General features: G+C 44.4%; 1 protein-coding gene across 1 annotated transcript; it reads left to right on the top strand.

Moving 5' to 3' along the window:
* Window positions 1–7686: 7686 nt before the first annotated feature.
* On the top strand, window positions 7687–26408 carry LOC135890477 (solute carrier family 2, facilitated glucose transporter member 11-like). The gene is made up of 12 exons (XM_065417900.1): window positions 7687–7710; window positions 8281–8379; window positions 11933–12093; window positions 15819–15943; window positions 16667–16796; window positions 16995–17143; window positions 20339–20526; window positions 22622–22732; window positions 24341–24442; window positions 24720–24795; window positions 25722–25849; window positions 26205–26408. The coding sequence occupies exons 1-12, from the start codon at window positions 7687–7689 to the stop codon at window positions 26406–26408; spliced, it is 1497 nt and encodes a 498-aa protein (XP_065273972.1).
* Window positions 26409–27247: the final 839 nt, after the last annotated feature.

The following is a 27247-nucleotide window of genomic DNA, read 5'->3' as shown; positions in this document are numbered from 1 at the left end:
CGTGGCCCCAGTCTGGGTGCCGATGGCCCCTCCCATTTCCAGGGAGCTTCTGCCACTCATGCCCAGCCTCCCCAAACACAGAATTCATGTGCCACCTATGCTTCCTGGTGCAGCTACTCCCACAGATGGTGTTCCCAAGTGCTTCAGACTATCCTGTCCCAAATCAGGGAGTCTGTCAAGTCCCCAAATGTGCATGTAGCAGCCTGTGTAAGGCTGCAACATAGGGGTCTATCCCTCCCTTTGGACTGGTCTGTAGTGAAAAACTTGTGTGACTCCACACTTTTGTTCTGCTTTGGGGGACAATAGTTTCCCAAGGCTCCTAGGCCTGCTGTGAGGCTCAAGGCAGTGGTGAAGATCTCTCTGCCTTGCTCCTCAATATGATAAAATAGTTTTACTTTTCCATTGTAGTCTCCCTGCCTGACTAGGTCTGTGTACAGGTCAAACTCCTCTTTCCACCAGGTCCATAGTCTAACAAGTTCTATGTCTTCAAAATCCAGGGCTTCAAACCAAACTCCATGGCTCACACACCCCACTGTTGCATTTCAGAGAACTCACAGCTCTGACACTGCTACAATGTTTTATTTGAAAAGTATGAAGCTGAATCCAAGTTAAGTTCAACAAATGGAACTTCACTAAACCCTATAGACTGCTCTATCCACGTGGCTTCCAGTTGCTTCCAGCCTAACTTCCTGCATTTCCTGTTCCACTGGTGTCCTGTCAATAAGTCTCCCTAGGGAACAAGGGCCCTCTAACTCCAGTTCCAGTGTTCATGATACAGAGGAAGAAGCTGTCTGACTGGAATGCAGAGAAATGAGGGGGATTTGCAGGAGCCAGACGGTGGGAAAGAGCAGAGGGAGAGAGGGACAGGAGCTGGAGAGGAAGGAGCCAGTGGGTGAGGGCCAGCAGCAGATGGGGATGGGGACAGAAGCCATGAGGGACTGTGAACATTTTATTTAAGGACATGCCAAGCATCATATAGGAACTCTATGACCAAGATAGAGGCAGGGATAGAATACAGTTCTCCATGGCAGCATTAAACTTGTTGAACTATGAGATCATCCTTTCTTTTTCTGCAATTCCCTGGCTCATTCACTGCATACCTTCCAAAATTTGCAAATAATGAGGCAAGGTTCCTACAGACAACACAACCCTGATTTATTCTCAGGAGCACCATCCATCCTGCACTCTCAGTGAGGCTGGGGTCCAGCAAAATAGATGATTTTTTTTAATTAGAGACCATACATATACATTATGCATACACTCAAAGGGGCCAAATTAAGTTTGCAAATTTATTTGGCATTTTCAAAATTGTTATTGTTTGACTTCGCAATCATACCATTCCTTTAATGTAGTTTTTTGGATGTAATAAAGAAGTAGTACACATCAGTACCGATATATATACCTGCAATAAGTCAGTCAACAAGATATACTCTAACTACCTACTAATTAGGCACTTATCCCACATTCATCACTATGGCATATGAATTAGGCAATCTATAACATTCCAAGATCCTGAGAACATAAAAAGTAAAAGTAAACCAAGGAGGCAAGTTGTATCTGTAACCATGTTAGAAGAGGAAGCAGGGATTGTCCTACACTGACACTGGCCCTTTAAGAAGGAAGATGCCAGTGCACCTGAGACTCATCAGCTGTTTCCCAAGTGGGTTTTAAGAGAGCGCACTGGGGCCATATAAATGGGAGACAGAGGGAGACATTGCTACAGGATCAGAGCAGTGCCTGCACAGCCTCTTCTCCCCACAGACCCAGGAGATCCATCACCTCCTGTATACTCCAGGCAAGAGTGTGTCTGCAGCATGGAGCCAGAATGGTCAGCTTGGCAGCCACTAGGTGAGCTCTCCACGCTGAGCAAACAGGAAATGGAATTTCAAAACTTCATGGGGCTTTAGAGGGGAGGTGCACATACCTGTGTACCTGGCCACTGGGCAGTGGAGTTCAAAACAGTGACCAGAGCAGTCATAGTGGGGCATTGTGGGAACCTCCTGGGACCACTAAAGTTGATGTAAGTAACAGTGTCTACACTGACACTGCATTGACCTAACTACGTCGACCTAAGTGCTATGCCTCTCGTGGAGATGGAGTTATTAAGTCGGCATAGCAGGCAAGTTACATTAGTGGGAGCAATATTTTAGTGTAGACACTTACAGAATTAGGTCGACATAAGCTGCCTTGCATCGACCTCTCTGTAGTGTAGACCAGGCCCTAGCTATCGCATCTCAAGGAGGCGGAGTAGCTGCTGCAGTGGTTTAAGTGTAGACAAGCCCTGAGTTTATTTTCCAGACCTGCAGAAGAGCTCCATGTAAGCTCAAAAACTTGTCTCTCTCACCAACAGAAGTTGGTCCAATAAAATATATTACCTCACCACCTTGTCTCTTTCCAGGATTAATCATTTCCTAAACCCTCTTGTTTTAACAAGCAAAATCAGAGGTGTCTTATGTAATCAAATATTAACAGCTACCACTTAGGCCTGGTCTACACTACGCCTTTAATTCGGATTTAGCGGCTTTAAATCGAATTAACGCTGGACCCGTCCACACAACGAAGCCATTTATTTCGAATTAAAGAGCCCTTTAATTCGATTTCTGTACTCCACCCCGACGAGCGGAGTAGCGCCAAAATCGATTTTGTCAATTCGAATTAGCGTTAGTGTGGCCGCAATTCGATGGTATTGGCCTCCGGGAGCTATCCCACAGTGCACCATTGTGACCGCTCTGGACAGCAATCTGAACTCGCATGCACTGGCCAGGTAGACAGGAAAAGCCCCAGGAGAATTTGAATTTCATTTCCTGTTTTCCTCTCCACAGCGTGGAGAGCACAGGTGACCACAGATACCTCAGCTCATCAGCACAGGTAACCATGCAGGCTGATAATCGAAAAAGAGCACCAGCATGGACCGCACGGGAGGTACTGGATCTGATCGCTATATGGGGAGAGGATTCAGTGCTAGCAGAACTTCGTTCGAAAAGACGAAATGCCAAAACTTTTGAAAAAATCTCCAAGGGCATGATGGAGAGAGGCCACAATAGGGACTCAGATCAGTGCCGCATGAAAGTCAAGGAGCTCAGACAAGCCTATCAAAAAACAAAGGAGGCAAACGGTCGCTCCGGGTCAGAGCCGCGGACATGCCGCTTCTACGCCGAGCTGCATGCAATTCTAGGGGGGGCCGCCACCACTACCCCACCTGTGACCGTGGATTCCGGGTCGGGGACAGTCTCATCAGCTACACCTGAGGATTCTGCGGATGGGGAAGAGGAGGAGGAGGACGAGCTTGCAGAGAGCACCCAGCACTCCGTTCCACCCAACAGCCAGGATCTTTTTCTCAGCCTGACTGAAGTACCCTCCCAAGCCAGTACCCAAGACCATGACCCCATGGAAGGGACCTCAGGTGAGTTTACCTTTTAAAATATAAAACATGGTTTAAAAGCAAGCGTTTTTTAATGATTAATTTGCCCTGAGGACTTGGGATGCATTTGCGGCCAGTATAGCTACTGGAAAAGTCTGTTAACGTATCTGGGGATGGAGCGGAAATCCTCCAGGGACATCTCCATGAAGCTCTCCTGGAGGTACTCCAAAAGCCTTTCCACAAGGTTTCTGGGCAGTGCAGCCTTATTCCGTCCTCCATGGTAGGACACTTGACCACGCCATGCTAGTAGCAAGTAATCTGGTATCATTGCCTGACAAAGCCTGGCAGTGTATGGTCCCGGTGTTTGCTGGCATTCAAGCAACATCCGTTCTTTATCTTGCTGTGTAATCCTCAGGAGAGTGATATCGCTCATGGTAACCTGGTTGAAATACGGGAACTTAATTAAGGGGACAGAGGTGGCCGTTCCTACTGGGCTGTTTGCCTGTGGCTGAAAAGAAATCCTTCCCTGCAGTTAGCCAAGCACGGGGGGGGGGGGGAATTGGCCCTGAGCTTTTCGCGTTTGGCTAGCAGGGATCTTCCCTGTTACCAGCCACGCGGTCGGGGGAGGGGTACATTGATCATCCCAGGGAATTCATGGCGGTGGGAGGGGGCGGGGGGGTGAGTTTGGTTTCTGCAGGGATCTTCCCTGATATCTGCCACGCGGTGGGGGGAGGGGTACATTGATCATCCCAGGGAATTCATGGCGAGGGGGGGCGCGGGGGGGTGAGTTTGGTTTCTGCAGGGATCTTCCCTGATACCTGCCACGTGATGGGGGGAGGGGTACATTGATCATCCCAGGGAATTCATGGCGGGAGGGGGGGGGGGTTAGTTTGGTTTCTGCAGGGATCTTCCCTGATACGTGCCACGCGGTGGGGGGAGGGATAAAGCGATCATCCCAGAGAATTGGATGGTGGGGGGGTTAGTTTGTTTTCTGCGGCTGAAGGTTAACAGGAAAACCGCAGCAGTCAACAGGCTTTGCTTGGTATGTGGGAAAGGAGGGCGCAGAAGCCGAAAGACAATGGCTTACCATGGCTGTCTGCAAGCTGAATTCTGTTGCCCGGACCTGCGTCTGTGATCTCTAACACCAAAGCCACAGGCACTCAATATTAAGATGGAAAATGCGACCTTGTACTGAAATCACATGTGCTATGTAATGTGAATAGTGTTTTTCACCATGAAAGAGTATAAGCATTGTTCTGTAAAATGTATCAGTTTAAAAACTTCTCTCCTTTCTTTCAACCCTCCCTCCAGCAGCTGCAAATTTTTCAAGCCTCCCTTCTCCGTCCCGAAGGCTATCTCAGATAAGGAGGCGTAGAAAGAGGACGCGAAACGAGATGTTCACAGAAATAATGGAATCCACCCGCAATGAAAGAGCTCATTTGAATGAGTGGAAGGACACTGTATCTAAATTTAGGAAAGATTGCCAGTGAACGTGAGGTCTTGAGGGACGCTCAAGATGAGAGGTGGCAGGCTGCAACGCTGGGGCTGCTGCGTGAGCAAACGGACATGCTCCGGCGTCTGGTTGAGCTTCAGGAACGGCAGCAGGAGGATGACAGAGTGCCGCTGCAGCCGCTGTATAACCTCCCTCCCCCCTCACCATGTTCCATATCCATATCCCCCTCACCCAGACGTGTAAGAACGCGGGGGGGGGGGGGAGGCTCCGTACACCTTCCCATTCCACCCCAGTGGACAGCCCAACCAAAAGGCTGTCATTATATTGAATTTATTCAGTGGCCTTTTACTTCCCTCCTATCCTCCTCCCAAACCTCACCCAGATTACCTTTTTGGTTCTCTTTCTATGTTTATAATCACTTAATAAAGAATACATGATTTTTAAACGGGGAGGGTGGGTTCCTTACAGAGAATGAATGAGTCAATAAAGGGGGCTGGTTTTCATAACAGAGTGCCGCTACAGCCCCTGTATAACCCCCCTCCCCCCTCACCATGTTCCATAGCCTCCTCACCCAGACGTGTAAGAACGCGGGGGGGAGGCTCCGTACACCTTCCCATTCCACCCCAGTGGACAGACCAAGCAAAAGGCTGTCATTTTTTTAACCATTTTTTAATGGCCTTTTCCTTCCCTCCTCCCAAACCCCACCCGGGTTCCCTCCCTCTTGTTATAATCTATGAATAAAGAATAAATTATTTTTGAACGATAGTGACTTTATTTTGGTTTGAAAGCAAGCTGGGGGCAGGGGGAGGGTGGGTTCCTTACAGAGAATGAGTCAATAAAGGGGGCATGTTTTCATGAAGGAGAAACAAACTGAAATTTCACACTGTAGCTTGGCCAGTCATGAAACTGGTTTTCAAAGCTTCTCTGATGCACACTGCTTCCTGGTGTGCTCTTCTAATTGCCCTGGTGTCTGGCTGCGCGTAATCAGCAGCCAGGCGATTTGCCTCAGCCTCCCACCCTGCCATAAAGGTCTCCCCCTTACTTTCACAGAGATTGTGGAGCACACAGCAAGCAGAAATAACAATGGGGAGATTTCTTTGGCTGAGGTCAGAGCGAGTCAGTAGCGATCGCCAGCGACCTTTTAAACGGCCAAATGCACATTCTACCACCATTCTGCACTTGCTCAGCCTGTAGTTAAACAGCTCCTGACTCCTGTCCAGGCTGCCTGTGTATGGCTTCATGAGCCATGGCATTAAGGGGTAGGCTGGGTCTCCAAGAATAACTATTGGCATTTCAACATCCCCAACGGTCATTTTCTGGTCCAGGAAGTAAGTCCCTTGCTGCAGCCCTTTAAACAGAGTAGTGTTCCTGAAGACGCGAGCATCATGAACCCTTCCCGGCCAGCCCGCGTTGATGTTGGTGAAACGTCCCTTGTGATCCACAAGTGCTTGCAGCACCATTGAAAAGTACCCCTTGCGGTTTATGTACTGGGTACCCTGGTGCTCCGGTGCCAAGATAGGGATGTGGGTTCCATCTATCGCCCCACCACAGTTAGGGAATCCCATTGCAGCAAAGCCATCCACTATGACCTGCACATCTCCCAGAGTCACTAGCTTGTGTAGCAGCACCTCAGTGATTGCTTTGGCTACTTGCATCACAGCAGCCCCCACAGTAGATTTGCCCACTCCAAATTGATTCCCGACTGACCGGTAGCTGTCTGGCGTTGCAAGCTTCCACAGGGCTATTGCCACTCGCTTCTCAACTGTGAGGGCTGCTCTCATCCTGGTATTCTGGCACTTCAGTGCAGGGGAAAGCAAGTCACAAAGTTCCATGAAAGTGCCCTTACGCATGCGAAAGTTCCGCAGCCACTGGGAATCGTCCCACACCTGCAACACTATGCGGTCCCACCAGTCTGTGCTTGTTTCCCGGGCCCAGAATCGGCGTTCCATGCCTATAACCTACCCCATTAACAGCATGATCTCCAAAGCACCGGGTCCCGCGGTTCGATAGAATTCCATGTCCATATCCTCATCACTCTCGTCGCCGCGCTGCTGTAGCCTGCTCCTCGCCGCCTGGTTTTCCAGGTTCTTGTTCAGCATAAACTGCACGATAAGGCGCGAGGTATTTACAATGTTCATGACTGCTGTCTTGAGCTGAGCGGGCTCCATGCTTGCCATGGTATGGCGTCTGCACTGTTCACCCAGGAAAAAGGCGCGAAACGGTTGTCTGACGTTGCTTTCAGGGAGGGAGGGGGAGGCTGTACCCAGAACCTCCTGCGACAATGTTTTTTGCCCCATCATGCACTGGGGTCTCAACCCAGAATTCCAAGGGGGGTGGAGACTGCGGGAACTATGGGATAGCTATGGGAAAGCTACCCACAATGCAACGCTCTGGAAATCGATGCTAGTACGGTAGCTTGGACGCACACCACCGAATTAATGTGCCTAGTGTGGCCGAATACATTCGAATTTATAAAATCGGTTTCCTAAATTCGAATTATATAAGTTCGGATTAATCCCGTAGTGTAGACATACCCTTACAGGTATACAATTAATTTTGTAGTTTTTAGTCCATGAACATTCACTTTCTACACACTTTCATAGTTGGAGAGAAATATCTCCCTACAAGAGGATACTGAATGACAGAATGAACACAGACAAGTTTTAAGTGTTCTGAACCTTATCCAAAGGTCATGAAAAAAAATAATGCAAAGCAAACAGTACAAAGTCAAATTTAACTTTGGTCCAAACAGACAAGCTTCTTTTAGTGCCTGGGTTATACAATTTTAGTGAGGAATGACTGCAACCAGACTGCTAATTCAAGAGACCTGCCACAAAACAAAGAAAGAGCTAAGAAAACTCTTACCCTGAAGATGGGCAGCTTTCTCTCAGACTTGGTGAGTTCTCTGTCATTTATCTATGTACCAAGTACTTCTCATTTATATCTAAAAATCCAGCAGGGGGGCAGGGAAAAGGGAGAACATTGGAGGGATCTGTTCATTTTCATGCTTCCTGTACTTCTAGAGCGACAATCAAACTCAATAATTTAGTCATGTTAACACTTTTTTCCCCAAAATCAGAAAAATAAAGGTGGTACTTGGCACTGTTTGTTCCCAAAATTTTATTGTCCTAAATTTATATTATCCTATTTTCAGGGATATGCAATCAGTGAAGAATGTTCAGTTATTCATTTCAATGTAGTTAGTGACCCAAAGTTAGAAAACAAAATAAAAAGTAAATATTTTCAAGCACTGAATACCTATATTTGACACACTTACACTCTAAGCGAGAAATATCCCTCTAATTTAAAGAGCTTTTTAAGGTATATAGTTTAGCCTTTCAAGGGATGATTTGTTGTTCAAAGCCCCTGTTAATACAATATTTCTAAGAATTTTGTATGTGCAAGGAGGAAGAGGCAAGGCCAAGAACACCCTGAACATACCAAAATCTTGTCTTCTATCTTCCAGGTCCAGTATCGGAAGCTATTTCTAATGATTTTTGTATTGGGAATTGGTGGAGCCTTCTCATATGGCTTCCAGGTTTCTATGATCAGCTATCCTTCCATGGTAAGAACAGCATCTTCTACAGCTAAATTCATAGTGTCAGGTTCTGGCCTGGGGATCAGGGCCGGCTCTGGCTTTTCGGCCGCCCCAAGCAAAAAAAAACAAAAATGGGGTGGCCAGAACGGCAAAGCAAAAAAAAAAAAGGGGGGACTGGCTGGGGGGGGAGGGGGAGGAAGCAGGCGGGAGAGAGAGAGAAGGGGGCGGCCAGGGCTACAGCAGGGGCACTGCCACGCGGCCCCTCCCACTGCGCCGCCTCCTGCCGCCAGGGCTCCGCTCCGGTCGGCGGGGAGGGAAGGAAGAGGACTGCCCTGCAGGGCGCTCTGGTTCTCCGCGCCGCCGCCCCCTACAGGGCAGCCGGAGCGGAACAAAACAAAAAAAAAAGCAGCCATGCCGCCCTAGGATTGGGCAGAATGCCGCCTCGAACAATCTGCCGCCCCAAGCACCAGCTTGCTCAGCTCGTGCCTGGAGCCGGCCCTGCTGGGGATGTTCTTCAAGACACCTAGAAATTCTTTCCTCAACTCCTTCCCTTCTCATTCTGTCCATGAAGAACAGTAAGAATAGTTTGTAAAACCCCAAGGGATGACAGCTTAGCAGAATTTATTCAGGATCATGGACATTTGTAAAGGAACAGGACTAACTGCACCAGAGACTTTTACTAGAAGATGAAGGCTCATGTGATTTGTTACTCTTTAAAAAGTATCTATTTCATCGCATGTATCCCTATTAATGGGAGTCTCATATGGGCCTTGATGGCATAAGTGCCTCTTATAATGACTAGAACATGAAAGAAGCAAAAAGATACATTGTGAAAACTCAATGTACAAGTTAAAGTCTAAGCACAGAACTATTATAACTAATTAATTGCCTTCATCTCCCATACCAACTTCATTATAATACTTCAACTGAAGGAAGACAATTCAGAATATGGAAAGAATTGGTTCAACTTACACTATAATTTTTTTCTAAATTAGAATTTTTAGATATAATAAAAGACCTTATTGTCACAGTTCAGGGCAACTGCACCTGTAATCCCCCTCCATGGTCCAGCAAGGGCACCCTAACTAGGGTCCTGGCTCCTCAGCCATCAGCTCTCTTAGGCAGAGATATGTCTCTCCCCCTCCTGACCAGAATATTTCCAGGCTGCACAGCCCACTGCTTACACCATGATATCCCCCCAGCCAGGCAGACTGCCTACACGACCAGCATCAGCACTTCTGCTTTGTCTTCAGAGACTAACAACACTGTAATCGCCAACAGTTACAGGATACCACACAGCTCTTTATAAGCAAGCACACTTATTCCTAAGGTAAAAGCATTACAGACAATACATTAAAAACAATAAAAGCACCTACATGCATGTCAATAAGCTTACCAGAGATCACCCCAACTCCAACAAGGGCTCTGGCAAGTGAACAGTTCTTCAAACCTCACACAGGGATTTTTCCTGTGGTCACCCATTCATCACTAAAATGCAAATGGTTTTTGCTCAGAACAAGAACTTTCTGTCTTATGGAGCCTCAGTAGCCCAAAGTCCTCCCAACCCTTCCATAAAGATTGGGGCTCCCCTTGGGCTTGAGGTCCTGTCTATTTGCTGGGTCAGAAAGAAGACCATGAGTCGGTTTTAGCTCAGGCTATTTAACCAAAAATCCTTTATTTGTCTGTTGGTCCCTGGAGAATCCAGTTTGAACCAGTATATGCAAGCCTTTCTCGAGGTGGTGGTAGCTCATTGGAGGTGTTACAACCTGAGTGAGTGTGTCTAACTACACTCCACTATTCTTAGTTCCCAGGGCTTAGTTCAGGGATCTCAAACTCAGATGACCCTGAGGGCCACATGAGGACTAGTGCATTGGCCCGAGGGCCGCATCATTGAACCCCCCCCGACCGCTGCCTCTGGCCCCGCCCCCACTCCACCCCTTCCAAGTAGGCCCCGCCCCTGCCCCACCTCTTCCCACCCCTTCCCTGCCCCATTCCAATCCCTTCCCTGAAGTCCCCACCCCAACTCTGCCCCCAGGAGGTGCAGAAAGGGTGCAGGGTGCAGCGGGGGCTGAGAGCAGGGAGTTGAGGTGCAGGAGGTGTGCAGGGTGCTCAGGGCAGGGAGTTGGTGTGTGGGGTACAAGAGGGGTATGGCAGGGGGTCGGGGTGCAGGGTGCAGCAGGTGGCTCAGGGCAGGGAGTGCAGGAGGGGTGCGGGATGCAGCAGGGGGCTCAGGGCAGGGAGTTAGGGGTGTGGGATGTGGCAGGGGGCTCAGGGCAGGGAGTTGGGGTGTGGGATGTGGCGGGGGCTCAGGGCAGGGAGTTGGGGGTGCAAGAGGGGTGTGGGATGTGGCAGGGGGCTCAGGGCAGGGAGTTGGGGGTGCAGGATGTGGCAGGGGGCTCAGGGCAGGGAGTTGAGGGGTGGGATGTGGCAGGGGGCTCAGGGCAGGGAGTTGAGGGGTGGGATGTGGCGGGGGGCTCAGGGAGTTGGGGGTCCAGGAGGGGTGCGGGATGTGGCAGGGGGCTCAGGGCAGGGAGTTGAGGTGTGGGATGTGGCGGGGGGCTCAGGGCAGGGAGTTGGGGGTGCAGGAGGGGTGCGGGATGTGGCGGGGGGCTCAGGGCAGGGAGTTGGGGGTGCAGGAGGGGTGCGGGATGTGGCAGGGGGCTCAGGGCAGGGAGTTGGGGTGTGGGATGTGGCAGGGGGCTCAGGGCAGGGAGTTGGGGGTCCAGGAGGGGTTCAGGGTGTGAGCTCCAGCCTGGTGCCGCTTACCTAGAGCGGCTCTGGGGTGGCAGCGGCACTCACTGGGGCCAGGGCAGGCTCCGTGTCCCTGCAGCCCCTGGGGGAGGGGGAGGGGCTCAGGTTTCCCTGCTTGTGCGGCTCTTGCCGCTCTTCTAGGTACCTCCCACGAAGCTCCCATTGGCCACGGTTCCCTGTTTCCGGCCAACGGGTGCTGTGGGGGGCGGTGCCTGGAAGGAGGCAATGCCGGAGCCCTCTGCCTCCTTCCCCCTCCCCCCAGCCCGAAGGGGCGTGCTGCCAGCTGCTTCAGAGAGCAGCGCGGCGTTTGCAGCATCAGGAGGCAATCCCACTGGTAGGCAGAGGGGCGGGAGGGCGGGCAGTTTGGCGGGCCACACACAAGAGCCCCGCGGGCCGCGTGTTTGAGACCCCTGGCTTAGTTCCTTGGCTGTGGTCCGCCAGCCCCATAAAAATACATATAATCCCTCAATAGTACATAAACATTTGCATTAATACACTGATCTCCTAAAATACTTCAACTTAATTAAATAAAGTTGTACACCTCTACCCCGATATAACGCGACCCGATATAACACAAATTTGGATATAACGTGGTAAAGCAGTGCTCCGGAGGGGCAGGGCTGCGCACTCTGGCGGATCAAAGCAAGTTCGATATAACGCGGTTTCACCTATAACGCGGTAAGATTTTTGGCTCCCGAGGACAGCGTTATATCGGGGTAGAGGTAATTTAATTCAGTAAGGTTTGTGCAGGATATTATCATATTATCACACTTATAATCAGGATATTTGGTAATGAAACTACTCCCCCCACCCCAATTTTTCTTTCTAGTACATCAAGAACTTCATCAATGACACCTGGCAAGAGCGATACCACTCTGACATCGATGAGCAGACCCTCACATTACTGTGGTCTTTCATTGTCTCTACCTTTAGCATTGGGGGATTCTTGGGAGCCATCAGCTCAAGATACCTGTCTGCAAAATATGGAAAGTCTGCATCAAGTAAAAAGCACTTTTAAAAACTGTCCTCTATAACAAGGTAGAAAAATTATGGTTGGCTTTGAGACAATTGTCCCTACAGAAAGGAAGAATAGTCCATATTTTTCTAGCCAAAAGTGTTGCATTATTTCGCACCATCCCTCCAATTAATGTACATATTTCAGTGACAGTTCCCTATTTCCCTCTTTTATCCGAGTGTTCAGTCCATAATACTGATTAATACTTTCGCAGAAAAATGTAGATTAAAATTGACTGTAAAAGTGGTCTGGTAGCCTAGTGCTCTGCAATCCAATGGAGGAAACAAGATTTTGATTGCTGTCAATGCTGCAATAGTAAGTGTATCAGCTTCTGGAAAGGAATACTTCATGTTACTCAACTTTTCATCCTGCCAGTGAATTAACGAAGGGTACTGACCTTCTCCAAAGGGAGTTCTGACTAATCCTGACTGATCAAAAGGATTATAGGATACAAGGACAATTGGGGAAATACTACATACATTGACAGGGAAATTACTGTCCATTACTTTTAAATTCAAAACAAATACATTGGGTTCCTCAGCATAGTTTAATTGACTTTATTATACTTACCTTTACTTGTTAATCTTAACTGGCACAAATCAGCATCTTTCTTGGAAGTCTCAGTAGAAACTAAGGAATGAATTAAAATGGAGATAGAGCTACTCTTTGCACCCTAAGATGTGGTCCCTCCAAAACATGGTGAAAGTACATTAGTGGAATAGGGCAGAGAAACTTGCACTGCCACTGCCTGGTGTATCTGTACAGTAGATAAACAGGATATTCCATATTTCACTGCCATCAAATATAATCTCTTTCATGAGCACTATACTCACATGACCAGAAAACATAATATCCAATAATGGGTTTGGTTCAAGAGGAGCTGTTACGTTTCTAGGTGGAAAAGCCCTAAATTAAGAAGGATTTAGAAAATAAAATACCTATTTATGAAACGTCCAAGGGAAAATTACTTACCTGTAGCTAGAGAGACAAGGTGTGTGAGGTAATATCTTTTATTGGACCAACTTCTGCTGGTGAGAGAGACCAGCTTTTGAGCTGTAGTTGGCAATCAGCCATTCTTGGGCCTATGGCCCTGAATAAAGCCAAAATGGGAACAACCCAGTCTCAAAGCTGTAGAGAGCCAGCCCTGCAATGAAACATAGGTACCAGGCACTACTCGATTTTTCATCCTTTCCACAGTGGAAAAAGAACAATTACAAAAGGTACAGTATCTTGAAATGTATTCAAGGTGTAAATTACTTTAAAAAGGAACACATTTATAAAAGGATAAAATGCCTTTGAGTTTTCTAGGGTTTCTTAAGTATATACTCAGGGATAACATATGGGGACTCAGAAATATATATAAAAACTAAAGCAGTAAAAGGAAAAAGAGAGACATCCTGAAAAATTAAAATTCCTAGAAGGCAAGAGAGTTTGGAGGCCCCTAACTTACTCACAAAGAGGTTGTATAACACCAATAGACCTAATCTTCACCCTTGTCTAGAGGTAGAATCTAAGCAATTCTGCTTAATGAAACACACACACACACACACACCTCTGAATATCTCCTGGATGGAACTGATTGCAGGCTTGCTATCACAGCAAGTTTCTCATCAAATCAGCCTCAACATGACCTTGAGATGCAGCTTGGTCAGATTATAGCAACAAGAGACTCAGCCACAATCATACACACATGGTCTCTTAGAAAGAGTAGAGCCATAGGATGACTAAGGTGGAACTTCAGCACTGTCTTTGGAAGGAATATAGAATATTACCATGACATTTTAAAAGTAAAAAAAAAACGAGCTCTCAAATTCAGAATAACTAGGATGAATGAGCTTCAGGGAGTATCTGATATAAAAATCTCTCCTTTCATCCAGTGGTATAGACCAGTGGTTCTCAAAGCCGGTCCGCCACTTGTTCAGAGAAAGCCCCTGGTGGGCCTGGCCAGTTTGTTTACCTGCCACGTCCACAGGTTCAGCCGATCGCGGTTCCCACTGGCCGTGGTTCGCCGCTCCAGGCCAATGGGGGCTGCAGGAAGCGGCGCAGGCCGAGGGATGTGTTGGCCGCCCTTCCCGCAGCCCCCATTGGCCTGTAGCAGCGAACCGCGGCCAGTGGGAGCCGCGATCGGCCAAGCCTGCGGATGCGGCAGGTAAACAAACCGGCCCGGCCTGCCAGGGGCTTTCCCTGAACAAGCGGCGGACCGGCTTTGAGAACCACTGGTATAGACCAATGCCTTTTTTCCCCAGGAGATGGATTTTCTGATGTACGTCATCATTATACTTTTCAATTTTAGTGCATCCTTGAGGGGGGTAGTCAATTGTACAGAATTTCCAGGGGTGAAAATAATATTAAACTCTTACTGGTATGGGGGCCCAGCTCCAGGCCCCCGGAAGGGGCTGAGCCTCGGGCAGAAGGGGTGGGGTTGGGGGTCAGCCTCCCACAGCCAGCCCATCCGCACTGCCTGGCCTGCGCTGCCCGGGGCTCCAGCCGCTGCCGCGGTAGCAGCAGCTGCGGCCGGGATCCCCGGGCCCTTTTAAATCGCCACCCCTGGGGCATTGCCCCTTTCCCCCACACGTCGGCAGCCCTGCGGCAGCACTTTAATGTTGGCTGCATATCGGCTGGTACCGGCTTCTTACTGGTACACCATACCGGCCTACTTTCACCCCTGAGAATTTCTGTCAATCAGATGTTATAGTCCCTACTAGATAATACTGAGGACTCATACACCCAAGGCAACCAGGTATAAATCATCCCTAGCCTTCTTCCTTCCAAAACTGGCTAAATGTTCATGTCCTTGGGGAATGAGATCTGACTGCATTAAGAATGCTTCCTGAAGTTGCTGGGATTCTTCTCCCCTTAGCAGGCATAAGAGGAAGGGTGGAGGAGGAAGGCACAAAAGAGTAAAAGGCCAAAAAAAAGAATGGGTCAAATTTCACTGACACAGCATAGCTGCTAGCATCAATGAGGGTCATTAATCAGCACAGATAGCACCAATAAAAATGATGAGGAAACAAAAAATGTTTGAGGAGGTGTGGAGATCATGGGTGTTGCCAGGATTGTTGGCGACCTAATTCAGGTATGAGTAAGTGCCTCGATATTTTTTCTTTTTAAATAAAGAAGGCTGGCATTCAAACACTGGTAAAGGATACAGACACTTTAACTGTAGGGGATGTGTCCAAAAAGAGCTAGGCTGTAGTGCGGCTGAACAGCAGGGAAGCAATCTCCAGAGGAGCTCCTTCACAAACTGTGTTCAGAAAGGAACTGTCTAGGTGAGCACTGTGGGGTTCCTCCGCAGGGATAGTGCCAGATACCCTTAGAGAAACCAAAATCTCAGAACTTTGAATTTAAAGAATTCCCACCAAACAGCACAGATCCATGAGTCGGAGATCTGTTGGGATGGGTATCTTTGAAGAAATATTATTTCAAAATGTTCATTACCGCCTCTGCTTTACCTGACTGAAGTGCTCCCATATACAGTGGAATAGTCCACTTTACGCTTAGATTACACCAATTTCAATATCAATTTAAGTAATGACTCAACAGCACGGCATAAGCAACTGCTAGGTCCCACTTGCAAATTCTCGATTCAATGATAAAGTCACCACTATCTGTATATTCAGAGGATAAAAAGAGGGTATTTGGGGAAAGCAAGAGAGATGGTGTTGCCAGTTTTATGAAAGTCTCTTATGTGCTGTTACAGAAAGAAATGTCTAACGTTCAATAATCTGCTTCTGATAGCAGCTGCATTTTTCTGGGGCTTCAGTAAGATGGCAAAGTCCTTTGAGATGATTTTGATTGGACGTTTCCTTTGTGGTTTTAATTCAGGTAGGTTGTGTTTGATTTCTACTTGTATAATAATCAGTTGGGATCCCCCTGCTTTTGCAAGGCTGTAAACCAGAGGCAGGATCAATTTTCCTAAGTGTCAAAATGAAAGGGGTCAATAAGTTGTTATAAGGTGAAAGAAAAGAGATGATAACCCAAAGGATATGGGATAAAAGGGTTAAGAGAGAGAAATAAGAGAATGCATTTGGTTGCTTGAGACTGTTTTCCACATAATAATATTCCAGGCTAAGGGAAAACGCTTTGGAAGAGGGAACTTTTAAAAAAATAGGCAATAAAGCTGACAGCAGAAATATTGCAGGCTTGCAAATAATAAAATAAATAAATAAATAAAATATTCACGTTGTACTGCTAGTATCCTGCCCAGACTGAAACCGTTTGCCTCTTATATCTTTTATCCCTATGTATGTTTATCAAAATTACATCTCAGTTTGACTACACAGAATATAGGAACAACTTCAGTTAGATTTCTTACTTTTTAAAGAGTAAACCAGAATTCATCCTCTTTTTTTATTTTAAAAAGGGTTTGGTCTTTCTTAATTTCCACGCAGACAGAAGAATCTTCCTTTTAACATTAGTTTGTGATATGGAGCCACAGAACTGATCCTACTTCCATTAAAGTTAATGGCAAAACTAATTTCAGTGGGACTTCAGTTACATTTTCCTTCTTTTAAACAAACTTGTCCTTCCTCTTTTCCCCTATTCAAGGTTTGGGCTGCTGTTTACATGGCCAGTATTTGGGAGAAATTTCCCCTAAGAAGCTGCGTGGATTTACAAGTGCCACTCTCTCTCTTTTTGCAAACATGGGGAAATGCTTAGGACAAATTGCAGGACTAAGGTAAAATAAATGTATTTATCTTCACATCTAAATGTTTGCGGCCAGAGGCAGGGGTATCTTTCTATTCATTTTTTAGTTATCCATTGTTATCCCATATAGTTTAATTCAGTCTCCCCATTTATCACTCAAAAACATTTGGTAAGTTTCCCAGAACTGTTTGGGGTTCTTTTGGGTCTTGTTTTAACCTATGCTCTCTAGTGAACTTTTAGGAACTGAATCCTTGTGGCCTTTACTGATGGCTATCAGTGGAATCGCAGCATCGGTGCAGCTGGTCACTCTCCCATTCTTCCCTGAGTCTCCACCCTACCTCCTGATGCAAAAGGGAGATATGGAAGGCTGCCAGAAAGGTAACATGGACCACCTTAACTCTCGACTTTTTTTTCTAGCTTTATCCAGTTACTCAAGCTGTAATCTTGGAAGAGGAAAGGATTCCACACCATTTTGAAGAAACAAAATACCACTTGTACACTGTACTTTCTTAATGCTGTCATCAGGACAGTTCAGATACAAGTATTAGTGGGGGTTAACATTGTTATTAAAATTAGTGGCCATAATTTCTTTACTCTGAGATATAACTAGTGCAAAAATTAACATGAATGCTATACTGAGTTGTGGTTATAGTCAGAAAAGTGACAGGGTAAGAATGGGATCTTACTACTGAACAGATCTGATCCCTGTGTGTTTTCTGAGCGGTAACTTTTTCTTGTTAAGAAGGTAAATATTTATCTGTCTAAACTACTAGCCAACAATAACATTGCACAGCACAACTAATAGGTAGCAACTATAATCAACTGAGATATGAATGAATTTATTTAAAATTAAACACTTTTTTTAAGCCAGCTGAAATCAGACACTTTTATTTTGTATAGTCTTTCATACTAATGGTATCCCAAAATACTATCCTAATAGACACTAGATAAGTTAAAGAATTTGATAATAAAGCCAACATCAGAGGAAGAGAGAAACGAACAGGTATAGGCAAGCAAAAAATTTTTAAATGACATTTTAGAAAAAAGCAAATGAATGAGGCAGAGAAGTAAGAGAAGATAATCTCAGACAGCAGGAAATGGAAGGGAAAGGGCTCTCACACCAACAGTGTGGAGATTGTGAAAGGGAGCAGAAAAGATATTGTTAAATGAGGAGCTGCTGGAAAGTAGGGTGCAAAAAGAGGTCAGAGTTCCACAGTTCTCTTAAAACAGGACAGCTACTGATATTATCAATACCTGATAAGGAACAAAGTTCATGTGTATCTTCACATAAGCTGAAGTGTGGATGGCTGAATGGATGGTCCTATATGTACTGATTCAATTAAAGAGTGACAGGGCAATGGATGGGTTTAATAGAAAGCCTGGTGGAGCAATCCATCAAACAATGACATAAGAACTGACTGATGGATTGAGTAATTGACTTATTCACTGCATACTTTGATAAATATGCATTAGCATGATGGAACAATGGATCAATTGTGGATGGATGAACAGATTAACTATTTAATATCTTCCTTAATTATCTGGAGGTTGAGGGACAGCAAGTTGAAGAGATTTGGAGAGAATACCCTGTTAGTGTTCTGAACACCAGTGAGCACAGAGAAATAGTAAAGAAGGCCTACAAGTTTAGAAATATTGGTGCGAAATAAAAATAGATTCAACATGGGAAAATTATACGTTACTATAGCCCGCGGTGGAAAATACTAATTCAACAGTGAATGAAGAAGAAAACTAGGGAAAAAAAATGCCAAAAGAGACATATGGATGATAGTGGTGCAGTAAGCAAGATATTGTGGTTGCTATGTGATCTGCCTGGGGGAGGGAAGGAGGGAGGGGAAAGCTGTGTCTTTAAATTATGAAGCAGAAAGGAATCACCCTCTACTCCATCTGGTCCTGGTGTTACTACTCAATGAATATGATTAGCAAAACTGAATATCTCAACACCTGGAAATATTGACAAATTGAAAGGAGTTCAGAAAAGAGCAACAAAAATGACAGACTGGGGACGGGAGGGTTTGAGGAAAGAGCTAAACTGTATATTTTATCACTTTTAATAAGAAATACCTAAGCAGAGACTGGGAACATGGTAATCATCTACAGGTATTTGAATACCAAGAACTGAGAGCTTTTTACTTGTTTATTGCGGGGTTGCCATTAAAAAAAAAACATTTACAAAAGACATTACCACAAAATTTACCACATTTTCCCTTATACTGATAAAATAGGAGATCTGTGGTAAATTTTTGATGGTTCTATTTTCACTAGAAGTAATGGTATAGAATTAAGATCTTAACGATAGGTTTAAAAAAATGCCAAGAAAAACTTTGACTGCAAGCCAAATTCAGAGATGAGTCTAGTGTAAATCACTGATCTTCCAGCTCCCTCCATGTGTAAATGAGACCAATTTAAACACCCTTAGACATCAATACAATATGTGTAAGTAGGTCTAAGGGAGACTAAATTAGTCTAAGGAGGCCTAATGTACACATCATTTCGGATTTCTGCTCACACTCCCTTGGCGAAAATTAGACTCTTTGAAACTCAATCTACTTACTGACATAAATTACATATCCTTACATATCATTTCTCAGTTTGGCCCCATTTCTCTGACTGTGAGAGTCTAAGATGGTGTATAATACACATCAAGGAGATGAAAGAAGGTGTGAATAAGTAGAGAGTACCCTTAAAGTTAATTTAAAACTAATTAGATTGACCCTCCTAGTAAGCATTTTTCTTTCATCTCTTCACACCCCTTGTGTATAAGTTATACCAATTTAGATTCTCTGAGATTCAGTGGCCCAAATTCAGAGGTGATGTATAAGGAGTGTAATTTATACATTGGAAAGTGGGTGAGAGTCTAATGGAGTTGATTCTAAATTGTTATAAACTTAGACTGTTTTAGATTTACATAGTTCCACATCAAGTATCAGAGGGGTAGCCGTGTTAGTCTGAATCTGTAAAAAGCAACAGAGGGTCCTGTGGCACCTTTAAGACTAACAGAAGTATTGGGAGCATAAGCTTTTGTGGGTAAGAACCTCACTTCTTCAGATGCAAGAAGTGAGGTTCTCACCCACGAAAGCTTATGCTCCCAATACTTCTGTTAGTCTTAAAGGTGCCACAGGACCCTCTATTGCTTTTGATAGTTCCACATATTATTTTGGTCCAATGATATTATTAATAATAGTTACTGTTTCTGGTAGCAGCCACTACAAGTGCAGGAAGTAAATGATGCTGAAGAGATCAATGGTTGTCTGACCCCCACCCACCTATATATTACATAGCCTAATCCATACTACAGGTGGGTTGAAGTCACAGATCTAGTGTTCCCTCCTCCCCTTTTCTCTGCTTCCAACCCAAATTCAAAAGATCTGGATTCTCTCAGCACCTAGAAGGAGAGAGGATTCTAACTAATTGATCAATGACCATGCATGGAGGACCCGATGAATCCACTGATCAGTTAGTAAAGGACTGGAAGTCTGGTGAAAACATCAGTGAACAAATTTAATGGGTTTATCTGTTTGTTGCCTAATAATTTTGAGAGTTTTTCCTTTACAGCTTTGAAGCAGCTTTGGGGTGAAGGGAATCATCAAGGAGCAATTGATGATATGGTGAAGGAGCAGGCGACAACGAAAAAAATGAAACCCATGAATGTCCTGGAACTCCTAAAAGATCGATCCTTGCGATGTCAGTTGTGTTTATTGAGCATCATTACTGTTACCATACAGCTTAGTGGTATCAATGCAGTTAAGTACTGTATTCTCCTCACTTTAAACATTATTATAAGTCATCACTGAGGAAGCAACATATTGTAATACAGGTGTATTCAAAGATAGGAGGCGAGCCCACATAGTCTAAAGATTCAACAAACTTCAATGCAGCCAAAGCTCTGACACAGCAGCAGCCGCTTCCCCTAAAGGTGCAGACAAGGACACAGTCCAACAAAGCATTTGTTACCTTTTCCAGTCCCCTAGCTTCTTTCAAACCACACCCACCAACACTCCAGCCAATGGGAAGGGAAGTCCATTACAATATGGACACTTAGTAGGAGGAGTAAAAAATGAATTTGAAAGGCAACAAATCTAAAACTGATAAAGGGATTACACTGTATTTTAAAAAACAATGCATAATTAAAGCACTCAGTTCATTGCCACATAATATCACTTAGTCCAAGAGTTTAGTAGGACTAAAAAATGACTTGACATTTATATGGACAATGAAAACATCCTCAGTTCAGTATATATATTTGTAATTTACAGAGTTATCTATACCCTCATGCTTCAGGACACAAGTCAGCAACTAAGCACTGGGGATTAGGGAAAATCTTTTGCTATGGGCAGTTTATACCATAATTGTCCATTGCAGGGATTCCTAGACTGAGCTTAAGGCCAGAAAGAACCAGCAGATCATGTAGTCTGATCTCCTGCACACCACAGGCCACTAACCCCCTCCCCCCACCCAGCTACCTCTACATTGACCCAATAACCTGGATTAAATTTAAGTATTACAATCATCCTCCAGAGACTAAACTATTGTGTGCTACAGGCAGAGAATAGGAGGGACCAAACTGCACCTAAGGCCCCTGCAGTGGCATGGAATTGATTTTGTGAGATATACCCAAATGAACTCTTGCACCTTTTCTCTGAAGAATCTACTATCAGCCACTATCAGTAAAAGAATACCAGGCTAGTTAGACCCAACATGGCGATATTTATGTTCCTGTGTAAGTCTTCAAGACCATTGGGCACCGTGAGTTCTGTGTTTCAGCATAATAATGTTCCATTGGTTTGTTGCACTAACTTTTTTTTTTCTCGAAACCCCTAAGACCACTGCAGCTATGGTACAAAGCTTTCATGAAACCCACCTAACCGTAAACAACAGCGGCCCCATTTTTATTATTATCGTTGTTAATGATACAATTTTTCTTCCTTCTGCAGCCAGAAAAATTGGACCAGATCTTCAGCTGGTGTGAATCAGTTCAGCTCCATTGACTTCAATGAAGTTACATCAATTTATACCAACTGAGAATCTGTTCTACAGTCTTTCTAAGGATAGTAGGCTTTGTGCACTTGCACTATGGGAATCTGTCACATTTTGCAAGTCTGCAGTTGAATGTCTGCAACTCAGTCCTACTCACCTCATTCACCCGCAACTCCCCTGAATTTCAAGGAGAGCTGTGTGTGAAAGCGGGGAAGGGGTTTTGACTCTTCAATTCCTTTCTCCTGATTCTCAATTTTCCATTTACACTGGGGGCACGGGGGTTACGCCTTACATTGACAGGCAAAGTTTACACAGCTCAGAATGGAGGTTAAACATGCATTAGGATCATATTATTTTTCTATTACTAGCTTGAGCCAAAAATACTCAAGCAGCTTGTAATTTCCCAGTTCCTGATTTTGTGATTTGGCAAAGTAATAGACTTTCAGTATGTCCACAAAGTTGGAAAGCTCTTTAGGTAACTAATCTTCCACTGAAACTATTAAAATCTGTTCCCATGTAAACATAGAATATCAGGGTTGGAAGGGACCTCAGGAGGTCATCTAGTCCAACCCGCTGCTCAAAGCAGGGCCAATCCCCAACTAAATCCCCAAATTGCCCCCTCAAGGATTGAACTCACAACCCTGGGTTTAGCAGGCCAATGCTCAAACCACTGAGCTATCCCTCCCTCCTTTCACATAAATGTTAGAGTAAGAGCTCAATATTAACTAGACTATTAAGTACAAACCAGGTTAGTGGGTGAGAAGCACTCTATCTGCTACCTGGCCCATTACTCAAACAGTCTTGCACAGGTGTGCTTCAGTAATTTATTTTTTAAATGGTTTCTTTTGTTACATTTTCCAGATCTATTTCTACGCCTTTGACGTGTTCCGTACAGCCGGATTTACTCAAGATCGTATCCCCTACATATCTCTGGGAGCTGGGACCTGTGAGTTCTGCGCCGCCATAATGTGTGTAAGTCACATTGCAGTGGGAGTTGGCATATGTAAAATGTATGGGTGGTGGATAGTTCTCTGAATCAATGAAAAGGGAGGTTCTATTTCTGCAAAAGGATTTTCCAATAGGAAGTAGTGGGCTTCTCTCCTGTTCTTTGACTGCATCAGATAGTCGAGTATAGACAAGGCACCAGCATTTCTATCTCCATGTGATCTATCCTGAGTCAAAGCAAGTTCAGATGACATGACGGAATAAACACCAGCAGACACTAGTGCCTTGTCTACACTAGTGCTTCCACTATTGCTCTCACTGGAGGACCTCTGCTAGTGGCAGTGCAATGGAGGGAAATTATAATTTTTAAAAAGCTCTGGCATTGGGATCCATAAAAGACATTGCATCCCCAGCTGGTAGTAACACAATTTACTGGAACATCTACAAAATAGGGGGAGCTCACTGAGAAGTACGGTGAAGCTTGGCAAGTGAAAGAAGACGTGGTAGAAGAACTTCAACTCTTTACTATGGGCCATTTAGAAGGTTGAGTTTAAGTTCTTGAAGCAGAATTGAGGCAGAGGTGAGGACCAGACCTCTCGATCCTCTTAACCTCAGGATATGTGCCCCAGATTCTATCTCTGAAAAACTCTTCACTTGCATACTTAGCTCATCCCATGTTCCCGCCTAGTGTCTACTCAAAGAGAGCTCATTCAATGGAATTCACCTTTCTAGGAGTTCTAGGGAGGCATCTACACAACAGGAAGAGCAGAATGGGCTCCTGAAAAGGACATCATTTCTGTTCCATGTCTCCTTTCACTTGGGAGGGATACCAATTGCCAGTTCCATTAGGAACTTGCTTGAAAAAGATTTGGAATCCGTGAAAACTAGAGAAGAGACAGGTCCTGCACAAGAAAGAGCTGCTGGCACAATGGGACTACTAGTACTGTTTTTCATAGATTACAAGACCAGAAGGGACCACTGTAATCCTAGTCTGACCTCCTGCATAACATAGGCCATAGGACTTGCCTGAATTAGTTCTTGTTTCAACTACAGCATATAGTTTAAGAAAGAGATCCAATCTTGATTTAAACATTTCCAGTGATGGGGAATCTGCCACAACATTTGGTAAGTTGTTCCAATAGTTAGTTACCCTCACTGTTAACACTTTGTGCCTTATTTTGAATCTAAATTTGTCTAGCTTCACCTATTAAGGCAGCCTCTAGCCATTAAGGCAGTTTTGAGGCAGCAAAGCAAGATACTGCGTTCAGAATGGAGATTTGCCTGATGAGGTCAAATAGCTTATTGAGTCATGGTGATTAAGTAACACATTTTCCTTGAAACTTTTGGTAGGGAATTTTTTTCTCCTGAACGGCTCTAGTTTTCATATTGGCAGGGGCTACATGGGAAGTCAGACACAGGAAGAGGAAAAAGACAGAAGGGCATATGCCAGCATCCCTCACCAAAATATAATGGTAGGATATAGAAAAGACCAGTGAAGTCTGGAACCTGATTACAAGTTTATGGACCTATTACACGCAAGACAGATTAATCCTGGTGAAGAATACCAATACAAAAGACAAATAGGAAAGGTAGTTTTAGTGGCTGACTACCACTTTTGCATTTTGTGCCCTTCAGAGCCTCATCATTGATAAGTTTGGCAGAAGGACGCTGCTGTTGTGGGGATATGGACTGATGGCTTTGATGCTCATGCTCCTCACAACAACTCTCTCCCTACAGGTAAAGAAACGCTCCCTTTCTCTGTGTCCTTTACCAATAACTTTCCTAGTTGGGATTCTTGTCTGCAAGAACAAATAATATCTATAGCACTCATTCAGTCAGTTCTTAAATGTTCTATTTGTGACTTTCAGAACAGTCACCTCCAAAAAAGGAGAGAAAATTATCTTCAGGCTGAGACTCCTTAAGGTTTTCCAAACCATGCTGGCAAGAAATCAGCATGGAAGTCTATTAAGGTATTAACAAACACGGTCTACTGTCCCTTTGTCTTCCCCTTTAGCATCAGTTCTTCTGGATGCCCTACTGCAGTCTTGCTCTGATTTTCCTGTTCATTATCATCTTTGCAACTGGACCAGGTTAGTACACAGATGTGAGGGGGGGGGGGGGGAGGGAGAGAGAGAGAGAGATTGGAAAAAGAATGAATCATTTAATATACTAACATGAAGGGACTATATACTGATAGCTAAACAAATTAAATTCATCATAATATAAATTTAAAATATTTATAATATTTTGCACAATTATAGCCAGTGTTTGGTATTCAGATTAATACTAAGTATTACTATTTATCCCATCACCCTTGGGAATGGCCTAATAGCCATTCTGGCAGCATGTTCTAGCCATGTCCCTTCCTTTCGCAATATGCCCCCTAACACTGGGGGCTGACACATTATAGAGCCATTCTAGCTCCTCTGTGTGGCCTGGGAAACACCCTTACAATGGAGGTATTCTTTGGAAGCTAATTCTACTAACTATTTACTCTTAAGAATCTGACTGTAGATCAAATATGAAATATAAAGGCTATATGTGAATGTTAGTAGCATGACCTTGATTGGATCACACCTTTATAAGTTACACTGTCATAACTTCTTTAGTGTCAGGGGCTGGACTATTTACTGCAATAAAAATTAAACAAGAGAAGTGCTTTTAAGTCACACGGATCAAAAAAGGAAATTTACCAATGAAAAAAATCTGAGTTCCTCCACTTGGAAAGACAGAAAAAAGAACTTACTACTAAAAATACTACTGACTGTGCATGGACTATTAGAATTCAATGCCTCTGATTCCTTCCCCTGCCCCCCCCTTAGACCAGTGTAAACTAGTGGTAATGCCACTTATGTCAATGGAGTTATACTAGTCTAAAACTGGTGTTAAATTGGAATCTAGTCTAATATCTGTAAACTTTACACTAAAACTTCACTGGATTTAAATTAGCTTAGAAATGAACAAGCATTTATTTTTATGATTTAATTATTATTCTGAGAAATCTTTTCCTTTCCAGCTGGAGCTTCATTCCCAGTCATGGTTGAACTCTTCACCCAGTCATCCAGATCATCCGCATTAGCGATCTTCATGTCTCTACACTGGGTAGGACTCTATGTGATCGGGATGATTTTCCCATACGTAGTGGTAAGTGAATCTAAATTGAGCTCTTCTTGAGGATGCCTGATTAAAAAAAAATGTTTTGAGACTATTTCTGTGCCAAAGCAATGGCATCACAGCACACCGGCATATCAGAAAGCCTGGGTTTTGGAACAACCATAACATCCTTGCTTCCTAGCCATGGGTAGACATGCCTTAACACAGAACTCAGCCCTTATCACTGAGGTGAAGAGTGTGAGATTGCTCCATTCTTTGAGTGCTATATATATCCTCCATCACCATTTGAAATTAAGTTATCTTCTTTAAAAATTCCCAAACTATAACAGTCAAGGCTAACCAGGGAAGAGAATTAACTTATTTTCCTCTCTCTTTTCGTTTTCAGAAAAGCCTCGGTACCTTCTGCTTCCTCATTTTTGTGGGCTTCATTTCAATCTCATGGATTCTCATCTACAGGTTCCTTCCAGAAACAAAAGGCAAATCAGTCATGGAAATCAAAGAGGGATTCAAGCATTTAAATTTCAGGAAGAAAATTCAGGCCATGGGAGAGAATCCCTCTGACAAATATACCTCATGTACCAAGTTATGACTGGACAGAAGAGGAGTAATTTCTTAAAGGGACAGAAAATGGTGTCACACACAGACAAATATAAAAAAAAGAATGTTAGCTTTAATATTTTACTCCTATTATTCTGTATTCCATATTCATTTCTTCGTGCAAACAGACTTCATAGAAGATCACCCCATGTGATTCTATAACACGAGTGTCTTTCAGTATCTAATGGACACCATCACCAGTTACATAGTAATGTGCATTTCATGTTAAGATTCCAGTTTACAAAAAACAAGTCAAATGTGTACTTGCATACTTTTAAAGTCACCCAAACCTTAATTCTGCCCATGTAATACCATTGTAAGGACACTAAGACAATTTGGCTTTGCAATATATACACATATTATAGATAATAAATAAGACCGTTTATATGCCTGAATTTGTTACCCTGTTGGTCACTTTGACTGTGCTGTCCTATGGCTCAGTAACCATGTCGATGGAGCACACTTTCATCCAAAATGGGTAACTCATAGACAACACTGAATCTGAGAGTCAACTGATGTTAAAACCAACAGAATATCACTTACGTTTGTATTCCTGAAGTATCATCATTTTTCCTATCCTACATTTCAGGTTAGACTGGGTCAGACACAACTGTTTGCTTATGCGCTTAATCCAACCCTTCTAAACCTTGTCCAGTCACTGACAATGAGGGCTGGTCAGGAGTTTACTGACAATGGTTTTTTGACAGAAAATACCCATTTGCAGAGAAGCTTTATCAGGTCCAGGATGAGATTTCCACAGTGATTTGAACCTAGGTCTCCAACATGCCAGGAGAATGCCCTAATCAATGGGCTATATCAGGAATTCAAACC

The sequence above is a fragment of the Emys orbicularis genome, chromosome 16, assembly GCF_028017835.1.
Source record: "Emys orbicularis isolate rEmyOrb1 chromosome 16, rEmyOrb1.hap1, whole genome shotgun sequence".
Taxonomy (NCBI): Eukaryota; Metazoa; Chordata; order Testudines; family Emydidae; genus Emys; species Emys orbicularis.
The sequence above is the reverse complement of the archived record's forward strand: the minus strand, read 5'-3'. Positions and strand labels throughout refer to the sequence as shown.

Coding starts and splice junctions, on each gene's coding strand:
- LOC135890477 (XM_065417900.1), top strand. CDS start 7,687: ATGGGCAGCTTTCTCTCAGACTTG. Junction 8,380..11,932: donor TGATCAGCTATCCTTCCATG/GTAAGAACAGCA, acceptor TTTTCTTTCTAG/TACATCAAGAACTTCATCAA. Junction 25,850..26,204: donor TGATTTTCCCATACGTAGTG/GTAAGTGAATCT, acceptor TTTCGTTTTCAG/AAAAGCCTCGGTACCTTCTG.